The following is a 12,573-nucleotide window of genomic DNA, read 5'->3' as shown; positions in this document are numbered from 1 at the left end:
AAATAGTGACCATTTATGTTTGAAGTATAGCCATAGGCTTCTCAAAGGTGGGACTTTGTAGCTTTTGCCATTTTCCTGTTTATGTGAAGGAAGACGAATTTAACTGAAGAAATCCTTAAGGTAGTAGAAAAAGGAAGTGACTGGTTTATGGATTCGGCATTCTTTGCAGGGCCACAGGTTTGAAAAGGATCTGAGCAAAGAGGTAGAAGGATCAGAAACTTTCTAGTCGCACCGGACACAGCTTTTGCCAGTCCGTGTTTTCTGGGTTAGTTTCTGTGCTGTTGTCATCAGTGAGTTCTGCCTCTCAGATGCGTAATGTTAATCATCTCATGTGTCCTGAGAGACTTTGGCCAACTTCCCTGCCTTGTCACTCTTTGCTGGGTGCGTTTTTCACTGTGGAGCCGTTACTTTCATTGCTACTGAATGAGACACACCTGTAGGATGGTTGAGCAAAAGGGAACCTAGGGCTGTGGTGACGGAGGCCTTCAACCAAAAGAGAGCGAGGTTTGATGCGACCAACATGTGGACATTTTATCTTGAGAATTTAGTCAACATTAAAAAAGTTTTTATCCAAAGTTATAATGTTTTATAGTTTTACAAGTGGTAAAGCCAAAGTCCTTTGATAAAAGAAGGTTCCTAGAGAAGGGCAGAGACCGTCACACCGCTGTTCAGTTCAGTCCTTGTGCTTTGACACCACTGGCACCGACAGCTCGGATGGGTGTGCACACAGGAAAGGTCGAGTTCAGGCTTAATGAACACTGATAATAGTTACTTGTGGTTATTTTGAGCGTTACTAATGTTTTCAAGTTGCTTTCTCTCTGACTGGGGGGAACCTAAGCTTTCTAGGTGTGAGGTATAAAGAGATAAACTTTACCCAAAGGAATAAAATAAAGAAATAACAGGAAAATTAATTTGTGTAGACCGCACCTAACTTTGTTCCAGGCACTTAGTGGTGTTGGATTATATGAAATCATCATGTTAACCCTGAAAACTCGTCTTGCTTTCGGTAAAATTTGATCCAGGTATAAAAAGCCATGTATAAAGAATTTGTTTTTCCAAATTGTTCTCAGAAGGTGATCTGTGCTCACCTGCCAGGAGTTACAAAAAGAACGAATAACATGGTTTTGTCTGCCCGTCCTCTGCGCTCAGTTATACATCCCAACACTTGACACATTTCTGTTTGCCAGTGGGGTTGTCTCTGGAGCTTTTTCATACAATATTGGTAGGGGATTATTGGTCCCAAAGATGGATGAGCACACAGGTGTCCAGGTCCCTTCTTTGCAGAATTCAGTGGCAAGTAGGCAACTGGTCTGCACGTAGGGGCTTCTGTACAGAAATATCGGGGGACTTGCAGACACTGCCCCAACATCTACATTTTTTTCCCGGGTAGAAAAAATGTTGGCGAAATTTCCTCAGTAATGGCAACGAATGAACTGTGGACATGCACAACAACATGGGTGAGTCTTAAGATAATCACACCGAGTAAAAGAACCCAGACAGAAAAAGAATACATTCTGTGTGACTGCATTTTCATAAAGTTCTAGGCAGTGCCAGCTCGTCTGTCATGACAGGGAGGAAGTCAGTGGTTGCCTGGGGAAGGAGGGCTGGTGAGGAGGAGAGGCAGGGCTGATGGGCAGGTGGGGAGTATTACAGAGGGGCATGAGGAAGCTTTGGGGGGTAATGGACATGTTGCTGATATTGATAGTGATGATGTTTCATGGATGTATACGTATGTCAGCACTTACTAACCGTGTGCACTGTATGTACGTGGAGTTTAATATTTGTCTGTTATACCACATGTATAATAAAAGGGGGAAGTATTGTCTTACGACTGTAAACAGAAATCAGTTGTCACTTGCCATTGACAGCAAGTATCTAGAAAAATAAATGCAACTGAAACAGAAAAATGAAAGAAAAACCTATATTCTCCTATATCATTCTGAGCATAGCAAGGGCTCCTTTGTTTTATAACTCTGTTCATTTGTGACTTTTGATTCTTGAAATATCTTTCACGATGGGCAGGGAATTATGTTTTAATTTTCAAGAGCAGGAGTTTTGGAGTCGGGCAGCCCCGGGTGTAGCCTGGTCACCTGCTAGCCGTGTGCCTATGGGCAGGACACACAACCTTCCTAATAGTTTTTCCACCTCTCTATGAAATGGGAATGGTAGAGGCATAGTAAGTGCTCAGTAAACGGAAGCAAGTTTTGTTACTGGTTTTGTTCAGTGCCTGCGCTGTGAGGGCTCTGGGTGTCCTCACAGGGGCATCTGGCTGCTACGTGGCCTCCTATTCGGCCTTCTCTTCTTAGTGACCTCTGCTTTCTGCAGGCTTGACTTGTTTTCAATTCATTAGTCTTTTCCTTTGTTAAATGATAATATTATTGTTTGTAAGTGACATATTTATGATTGCGTATTGAGAAATTCATCCCGGCATTTAGCATGTACTTTTTTGGTTTGTCTTGGATGTGAGTATATTTATCATTCATCTGTAGAAAAAAATGTTTTGACTTTTTAAATTTAGCTGATCTTATTTCATTTAACCTTTTATTAGCTCTTATAAAGTTAATAAAAATTAATATATCTATTTATGGAAGTGAAAGTTGATTAGTTTATCCTGAATTAGTCATACTGTTGATATGTAAGTTTGAAGAACAGTAAAAGTATTTTTTCTTTAACTCTGAGAAGATGTCATTTTCACTTATAGAAACTAGCAGAATTACCTGCTTTCCCATTATCTTGACCTAATTTTTTCCTCTGGCCGGTGGTTGCAGGGATTTGGCAGGTGATTGATTTGGTTTTAGAGGGTCCTGGAGCTACACAAAGTGTTTTTCAGATTGGAAAAGACATGCCCAGTTTTTCACAAGTTTTAAGATTTATTGCGTCCCCCCAAAGTGTTGCAAATTAATTTGTTTGCTATTTATTTTAGTCAGAATGTAGGAATTGGTGTCATTAGCTGAAGGGCAGCTTTGTTCACAGGAAAGGCAAGACTGCCTTTAATGCTCCATGTCTGTTTGTCTTTGGTGTCTTTGCAGGGCTGGACATCAGATGGGTGGACTGCTACTTTCCTTTTACTCATCCTTCCTTCGAGATGGAGATCAACTTCCACGGGGAATGGCTGGAAATTCTTGGCTGTGGGGTGATGGAACAGCGCCTGGTAAATTCAGGTAGAAGAGAATCCACGTTTACTCACAGGCTCTCTCTTCCCAGCTGACTTCCTCTACAGGCTCGTTTGCATCCGCGCTCACCTACTCCTGTAGACTAGCCTCCGTCTTTCTCTCCTTGTATGTTGCCCTCTAGACTTTTCTCTGGCGCTCCACTCTGGAAGAACTTCATTCTCGTGGCTAATTTTGCAAAAGCTTCTTGGTTTTGGAGCTCTTCCTTATCAGTGCCCGGCGTTGGTTTGTACTTTGTGATTTCATATTTGTTGATCAGCTGCTTTGTAATTGCCGACAGGTCTTTGATGCGTGTCCCAGGAGAGTGGTTTGTCTTCCAAACTATTTAAGAACAAAGCCAACATATAATCCCTTTTTTTGTTCCTACTGCATTTGGAACCAGATTCAGCAGGTATTTCATAAATATGCTAAAAACACAATATAAAAATACTTAGGCCTGTGATGTTTGGTGGTTTGCCACCCTCAGCGTTGGCAGTGCTCCCTGACTGGGAGGGAGGGAGGAAAATGGGGGCTCTGATGACATTCTCCCCGTTCTGTAAGAACTCGAGAAGGATCTTTCCAGCTCTCCTCTGCAGGACCATTGCTTAACAATAATGATTATTTCTAGGAATTCCCTCGCGGTCCAGCAGTTAGGACTCCATGCTGCCGAGGGCCCGGGTTCGATCCTTGGTCCAGGAAGTAGGATCCCACAAGCCGTGCAGTGCAGCCAAAAAAAAAAGATTATCTCTAAACTTAATTTCAGAGCTCTGAGGTTTTTTTTTTTAAGTCACTATCTGAATTTAAATTTAAAAATACTTGTTCAGAGTGTACATCCTCCATGGGAAGCTGGCTGAGACTGGGCGTGTGGGGAGGGGTCACTGCCTGAGCAGCAGGCAGAGGGGACCCCATGAGCCGGCTCCCCACTGCCCCCGCTCCTCCCTCCTGGAGAAGGACATGCGCTCTGTGGTCTGGGAGGGTGGTGGCTCTGATTCAGGGCTGGTCTCGGGCCTCCCACCGTAGACCGGAGGGGAGCCGTCCCTTCTGGTGACTCAGAGCTGCGATGGACCATGGGTAAGGTCGTGGCCTTAGAGAACGCGGCTGGAGGGAGACGGGAGATGGGGCGTCCGTGAACGCAGGAGCTGGTGCTGCCTGGGCTGGGAGACCTGGGGCCTGGCCTCCCCGCCCCCTCTTCCCCAGGGGCCCGGACCAGCCAGCTCACAGATTCCTCTCCACTCGGCCAAGCAATGCTTGCGGGAGAGCTGGCCCAGCACAGCACCACGTGCTCCTTGGGTGGTTTTCCAGTATTTGAAGGTCTGTCCTGGAGAAGAGCAAGCAGAGGGGTCGCAAACGAGGGCCTGTGAGTGAAAGTTGGGAGGCCTGGGCTTGCGTGTCTGAAGCAGCACGTGTTCTGTCAGTTGACAGCTGTGTGTCTTCAGGCAGGTTGCTTAACCTCGCCAGTCTCGGTTCTCTCATAGTTAAATGAGCACAGCGATACCGCCCTCAAAGTTTCTTTATGAGGGTTAGTGGAGGTGATGCACGTGACGTGCTTAGCACAGGGTCTGGCGTGTAGTAAAATTGTTTCAGTAAAAATTAATCTCTGATGTCATTAAACATTGTTTTCAAATGGTGAGAGCCATTTATTAACAGAGAGCCCCCTTAGTCGAAAATATTTAAACAGAGCCTGTCATGCACGTCATAGAAACAATTTCTAGCCAGTTGGAACTAGGTTACGTCTTTGATCCTGGTCATTTTAGTATCCATGATTCTGGATTGAGTGAATGATTTTAGAGGAAGAAAGAAAATTGAGAGTGGTAGGAAACAGGAAAATAAAAGAGATGTATATGTATTTTAATAGAAAACACAAAATACTGGGAGCAAATATGTAAGCTTTAATCTCTTCTTGAGTAGGAACTAACTTCAAATACTTCTGTGGTGTTTTGTTTGTTTTTTTTCTGTGGTGTTTTTGTTTGTTTTGCTTCGGGGGGAGGGTGAGTCACATATGAGTTGTCGCTTGGAATTGTGCTTCCTTGTATGTTTCCCGTATCCTGGATGGGTTTTTATGAGGTTTATTCACACAGTAATTGGCTGAATACAGTCTCTGAAACAGGTTTCCAAGTCATTATTGCACATTAATGAGACTGCTGTTCTACAGTTAGATCAGCCATGTCAGGTGATGCTTGGAGGAAATGGCAAAGTGCAAAAAAAAGAAGACACCTAAGATGCAAACGTGTCTGAGAGATTCACCGTGGTGGTGGGATGTGCTTTCGTTTGTTGGGAAATGGTACACATAAAATTTAAGTTAAATACCTTGCAAGAGAGAGAGAGACTAAAGAAAAGGAAGAAGAAATGATTTTATAAAAGAATTTCTGTGTGGGCTTTGCTATTTGAAGTTGAAGTTATTACGACAGAGTTCTGCTCCGTGTTCTCAGACTTGAATGTGTTTTGACGTCTATAGTTAAAATGCTTACACTGTGTGCCTGGCAGTCACTAACCACAGACAGCATTTGCAAGTGCAGCTAACTTTCTGTTTTCTGAGTTCCTACGGTGTGGCGGAAGCCTGGCTCCGGGCACTTTATGCCTCTGTTCAGTTTGCCATTCTTGCTGTCTTTCCTCCTGTATTTTTTTCCCTCCCCTCTCTTCCCCTGCCTTTGAAAATAGAACTTCCAAGAAATTCTAAAATTGATGGTTACAACTCTCCATCTTTATGGCCCTTCAGAGGTTCAGCTAAATGCTGAAATGACAGCCGAGAGGCTGATGGGGCGGTGATAATAGCAGACGTGTGCCAGCCTCTCACTAAATGCCCTAGAGGCTTTCTTTCATTTAACCTTGACAACAGGGCTCTGGGTGGATGCAACTAACCCCATCTTACAGAGCCTCAGAAAGGTGATCAGGCTTGAATGGCTGGCAGCGTCGCTTGCCCAGATCTTTCTGACCATAATCAACTACTGTGTTCTGCTACCTGAACAGTAAATTGCATGATTTTGAAGTGGCTAGAAATTCCTTTCAAATAAACGATTCTGCCTAACGTAGAATGAAGAGCTGGAACCAAATGAAACAAAAGCAAACAAAACTCTGTTGTGTAGTTATTCGTTACTCCTGCAGAGGGGCTCGTCCCCCGTGTATTATCTCTGTGATCGAGTGCATTTAATTAAAAGCATGAGATTAGATTCCTAATTTGAACAGGCAATGAAAACACTTTATTACACATTTAAGTTGACTATGGCATGTGTGTGTTTTTGTGCACAGAATAAGATAAGGCTGTTCCGGATAGCTTAGAGAATTTTATTTCTTCTTCTTTAAGTTCTAGTGCCTTCACCATTGCTTTCTTTCTTTTTTTTTTTTTAAGAAATTTATTTATTTTATTTTTGGCTGTGTTGGGTCTTCGTTGCTGCACGCGGGCTTTCTCTAGTTGCGGCGAGTGGGGGCTACTCTGTTGCAGTGCATGGGCTTCTCATTGCGGTGGCTTCCCTTGTTTCAGAGCATGGGCTCTAGGCATGCGGGCTTCAGTACTTGTGGCATACGAGCTCGGTGGTTGTGGCACATGGGCTTAGTTGCTCTGCGGCATGTGGGATCTTCCTGGACCAGGGATCGAACCTGTGTCCCCTGCATTGGCAGGCGGATTCTTAACCACTGCGCCTCCAGGGAATTCCCGCCATCGCTTTCTGACTGCTTAGATTTGGTAGTTGTGACCTGGGTGGCAACTGCTGTCATGATGATCTGATTGTTTTTCCCTTGAGGACAGTAGTGAGTCACGTCTCCAAATACGACACACTTCTTTCCCATTGGGCTGACTCAGGCTGCTGTCTTTGCAGGTAGAATACAGAGCAGGAACATCTGAAACCATCACCAGGGGACTACGGGCTGTCATCATGCCTGGAAGGAATTTACCATCTATTGAGCCCCTGTGAAATTTAGAAGATTATACCTGGGCCAGGAAGCAGAAAAGTCTCCACAGTGGAAAATAACTTTAAAAGCGGAATTGCCTTCTTTACCTCTTGATTAAAACTTAAAACTTGACTCTTTGGGGAAAACCTTGTAAATACGTACGTGAACAGTTTCTAGTTTTAAATAATCATTCTTTTGTTCGTTTGTTTGTCAAATATTTCTTGAATTACTTCTAAGGCTATAGAAAAGCAAATAAGCTTTGTCCTTGCCTTTGAGACCAGTGCAGTGCACAGAGATGTAAACATGAATGATTAGGGTGCCACGTGGTCCATATTAGTAACAGAGGCACGGTGGGCAGAGTGGGGAGGGGAGGGACTGGGGAGGAGTGTGCCAGGCCCTCGTCCTGGTTGCACTCAGGGTGGAATACTGGTGATAGGCACACATGAAGCATGCACCCTAGAAGAAGTTCAGTTCCTGTTTGTAAGGGCTTGTGTACTTTGTCTTTGCTTGGACGCCCAGTTGGTATACCCAATGCTGCTTTTCCTATCTAAGAATAAATCTAGTTGCAGTCTATCTCTCTTTGATAGAAGTCTCTACAGCCTCTACACACACTTATATCGCTCAGTGTTACTGATCTAAGTTGGTGAACTTCCAGATGGCACAGACCAAGACTGTACAAGCACTGTGCTGTATACAAGCAGACATGCCACTCCTACACTTAGCATCTTGTCTGCGTAAGGCACTGTGCTAGACAAAGAGGAAGATACAACAAATGGTAAGATGTGACTTCTCCCTGTAAAACTTGGAGTGAGGCAGGGAAGATGAGGCTGTGTAATTAGAGCGTGAGCTTACGTGCCATTCATGAGATCAGGCTTTGGGATATGCGAAGAGGGAGCTCTGTCCATCAGTTAGACCACTGGAGGTCTAACTGATGGAGCCACTGAATGATCTTGGCACCTCTGTCGAAAATCATGTTTGGGTTTATTTCTGGACTCAATTTTATTCCATTGTTCTATGTTCCTGTCCTCATGTCCACACTGTTTTGATTCCTGTAGCTTTGTAGTAAGTTTTGAAATTGGGAAGTGTTAGTCCAACTTTGTTCTTCCTGTATTCATTCTTCACTCTTGGCCATAACATGCTTAAGTCTCCCTAATTAAAAAATAATTTTTTTCCTTAAAATTTTTCTTCATTGGAATACTTCATGCTGATACTTTATATGCCCGTCTCTGTCTCTGTCTGTCTTCCAGTCCTTTACCATATAGATCAATCCAGTGTCCCCCACCCAGCTGAAGAGGTAGGACATGATACAGTTGAAGTCCCCTGTGTCCCTCCCTGTTAGTACCTTCCCTTCCCCCCACTCCTATGAGCAATCACTGTTCTGAATTTTGTGTTGTTACCTTGATTTTCATTATAGTTTTTCTATGCATATTGTAAAACAAGCTAACTTTCACCAGCTTTTATGCTTTAACAAATGGAATCATGCTACCCATCCTCTCATGACTTTGGTTTTCCATGCACTGCTATGAAGTTCATCTCTGTTGTCATGTAGAGTTTTAGATCGTTCATCTTTCACTGCTTAAATTCTACTGGGTGAATATGCTGCAGTTTACTCATCCATTCTTTAATGGACACTTTGCCGTTTCCCCCTTTTTTGTTCGCTGCTAACAAATGCTACTCGTGCACACTTTTGTGCGTCTTGTACGTACAGGAGCGCGAGTGTCCCTGAGGCGTATTTTATTTGGCTGTGGAGTTGCTGCACTTCGGGGCAGCTGCAGCTTTGTTGGTGTCACCAGGCTGTTTCCCAAGGCAGCTGGGCCAGTTCGCTCTGCCTTGAGCCTTTGCATGGACGTTCTTGCTGCCCCACATCCTCTCCGCGGACGCCTGACTTTGGTCCGTCTCTTTGGTGAGTTTAGAGTAGTCTGTTGCTGAGGTTTCGTTTACATTTAGCTGATTGCTGTTGAGGTTGATCACATTTTTTATAAATTTACTTGACACGTGCAGCTTTTCTTTTGCTCATTTTGGGGTAGGGCTCATTTTTCTCTTTGTCTTTCTTTTTTTAAATTAGTTAATTCATTAATTTATTTACTTTTGGCTGAGCTGGATCTCCGTTGCTGTGCGCGGGCTTCCTCTAGTTGCGGCGAGCGGGGGCTACTCTTCGTTGTGGTGCGCGGGCTTTTCATTGCGGTGGCTTCTCTTGTTGTGGAGCACGGGCTCTAGGTGCGCGGGCTTCAGTAGTTGCGGCTCGCGGGCTCTAGAGCTCAGGCTCAGCAGTTGTGGCTCACAGGCTTAGTTGCTCCGCAGCACGTGGGATCTTCCCGGACCAGGTCTCGAAGCTGTGTCCCCTGCCTTGGCAGGCGGATTCGTAACCACTGCGCCACCAGGGAAGCCTATCTCTTTTTTTTTTTAATTGATTGGTAGGAATTCATCATCTATTTTGAACACTAATCTTTTGTCATTTTTATATATTAAAATCGTATTCTCTAGGTTTGTGGCTTTTCTTCTTTAAGTTGCTCTTTCATGAATGGAATATCTATATTTCTTACTTGAGTAGCTTTAGGTTTCTTTATATAACATCGTTCTCCCAAAAAGTCACTTTGTCAGGGAATGCGAGTGGGTGTAAGTTGACAAGTTCTGTAGAGATAACCCTTCTGCTTGTCATGCTTGACTCTAGTGGCTCAAGTCTCTGATGTGATTGCTGTATCATTCATATTTTCAGTGTGGGGATTCTGCATATTTAATGACTTTCAAACGTCTCCCCTCTCTCTCCTAATGTTCTGTTGAGTCTGGTCCCACCCTCTGTGGCAGTTCCTGGGGCTGGGAAGGCAGACTCTGGGATGCTCTTGTTTGACTGGGAAAGGCAACGTGGAGCTTGCGTGGGGACTCAGTTATACTGTTTGCACAGAATTGGATTTGTCTCCTGGTATATTTTGTAGTTCTTTCTGATCCTGCTTAGAAGCCATGCCATCCCCTCCAGTATTTCTGCTACTGTAATAAGAGCAAAGATTTTGGTAACTTGCTTCAAACTGTGGTACCTGTACACATTTCTGATGTTTTGATAGCTGTACTATGTGTTACGTACTGTCTGTGGCATCATTTCTATACGTGGGAGACTTCTGGAAAGCAGAGATTCTGTCCCGTGTCTTACTTTCATTGTCTAAGGTCTTGGATATTTAGCTGATATAAAGCAATTGTCCTTCCCCCATCAATGTGGACTTAATTTTCCATTTTCAACTGTTTTCCTTTTTCCTATCATCTCCTCATTCCTGAAGCAGTAACCCTAGTAATAATAATAATAATAACAACAACAACAATAATAATACAATCCAAATATTAGCTCTTAACTTTTGACATTTTGAAGCTGTTGAACTAGTTTGTGAGTTTCCAAATAAAAGGTTCAGATTAGACAGAAATGGACGTTTGGCAAGTTTGGGTTGTTGCAAATGGTCATGTCTTTCATCAGACTCTGTTACTATTCCCATGCCACCCCCCCCCCCATATCCATGCACTTTGCCCCCTGACTGTGAGGCACTGCACTGTGGGAAGAGGACCCTCCCCTCTGCCCTGACTGCTTTAGCTGAAGGGATATTAGCAGACCCCTGACTATGAAGCACTTTGCACTGTGAGAAGAGGACCCTCCCCTCTGCCCTTACTGCTTCGGCTGAAGGGATGTCAGCAGATGAAGGAACAACGGCTTGGAAGCCCTTGGCAGCGCTTTTGCCCTCTTTTGCTTCTGCCTTTGTTATGAGATGAACATGCACAGCCTGCTGCTTCTCGAACAGTAAGAAGCAGGCGGACTGGACCCGAACCAACCCTGGAGCCCTGAGGCCAGCCCAGTCTGGACCAGCTGAAGCCCTGGCCCACAGCTGTGTGGTTGTTGACGTTTGTGGTGGTCTGTCCATCCACAGTAGCTGGCTGGCAAGATGTACATTGTGGCCGTCTTGCATATTCTTCCTCAGCTCACCTGGGGCTCCCGGTGTGCGTAAGCGTCCCTCCTCCAATACCGTTACACGGAATTCACTTATTCCTTCATGCTTTTCCTCACCATCTCCCTTTCTAGCGTAGTGAGAAGGATGATTGAAAGAGAGTTTGACTTTTTCTGCTTCCCTCCCTAGAGAAGCCACTGAAATAGATTCCCAGTATTTTGATGTGTGTGGTGACTGTTTCCTAAATCAGACAGGGATTGGGGGTGGGATTTATCTGGGAAGTCCTCCTTGTGGGAGTTTTTGGACATGCTTCTGACATATGGAAGATCATGTGTGTGTGTGTGTGTGTGTGCAAACATGTTCTCTCTATAACCTGTTTAAAGGTTTAGTTCCAGGTGTCTGTCTTTAATCAGTCTCAGGTAGAAAACTCTGGAATCACTAGAATGTAAGCTTAATGAGAACAGGGACTTTTTTGGGGTTTTTTTGTTTTTTTTTTTTGCGGTACGCGGGCCTCTCACTGTTCTGGCCTCTCCCGTTGCGGAGCACAGGCTCTGGACGCGCAGGCTCAGCGGCCATGGCTCACGGGCCCAGCCGCTCTGCGGCATGTGGGATCTTCCCGGACCGGGACACGAACCCGTGTCCCCTGCATCGGCAGGCGGACTCTCAACCACTGCGCCACCAGGGAAGCCCGACTTTTTTGGTTTTGACCACTGTTGTATTCCCAGTTCCTAGAACAATGCCTAGCACACAGTCAGCACTCAATATATATATTATAAAATGAATGATGAGCACATGAGTGGTGGACCCCCATTTCCTCATCCCAATGTGTACTATTCTTTCTCCAGGCTCATCTAAACAGTAAATGTGGAGGGAAATACCCTAGTTTCCCAGGCTAACCCTTGGCCTGTCTGTGCTTAGCTGCTCAGTGCAGCTCCTAAGGTAACAGGAAGAAGATCCGGGGGGCCCTCGGAGTGAAGATCTGCCTACAGCCAGGCCCTGCCACGCACTGTGCTGGAGATCTTGGGCAAGTCCCGAGGGTCTCAGTTTCTTCATCTATAAGATAAGGGTCTTAGATGATATCACATCCAGATTTCCTTTTAGCTCTCGGGTCCCATGATTTGGCCTCTTCAACAAGCCAGAGATGTGTAGATTAGTACAGCCCTCAGGGAGTTTGGGGTTGTTTTATAGCCCCACGTGGAAGATTGCATAGCAGCCTGACTTTGGTATCTGTGGTTGGTTAATCAGGTTTCTTCCCCACACCCCTTAGAGAAACTCTCCGAGACTAATAAAAAAATTAAAAAGGATGTTCATATAATTGAATTTTATTTAAACTATTTATGAAACTCTTGCTTCATGGGATCACTGCAGCTTTGAAGGCAGGTAGTGATGTGCTACTCAGTGGTTCAGTTTTATTTTCTCCCTTGCAAAGAGGCAGTTTAGAAGTTTAGGAATTATTTATGGTACCGTGGGGATAAACACAATCTGCTAAGTTATTTTTTTCAAGATTCGTTTCTGCATTTTAGGCTGGAAGCAATGTCTTCATGAAACGGCCGTGTTGTTATGTCCGTGGATAAAATGAAGTGATGCCATTAGACAAAAGTTAGGCCAGATTTTCA

General features: G+C 44.5%; 1 protein-coding gene across 2 annotated transcripts in view; it reads left to right on the top strand.

Moving 5' to 3' along the window:
- FARS2 (phenylalanyl-tRNA synthetase 2, mitochondrial) overlaps positions 1–12,573 on the top strand; it is a 384,165-nt gene that overhangs the window by 111,519 nt on the left and 260,073 nt on the right. For both annotated transcript variants that reach the window (XM_082848141.1, XM_082848140.1), the window contains one exon: positions 3,030–3,161. In XM_082848141.1, coding sequence (XP_082704267.1) covers positions 3,030–3,161 — 132 coding nt within the window. The remainder of the gene's footprint in view (positions 1–3,029; positions 3,162–12,573) is intronic.

The sequence above is a fragment of the Leucopleurus acutus genome, assembly GCF_964270905.1.
Source record: "Leucopleurus acutus genome assembly, chromosome: 10".
Taxonomy (NCBI): Eukaryota; Metazoa; Chordata; class Mammalia; order Artiodactyla; family Delphinidae; genus Leucopleurus; species Leucopleurus acutus.
Note: the sequence above shows the minus strand (reverse complement) of the source record. Positions and strands in the feature narration are given on the sequence as shown.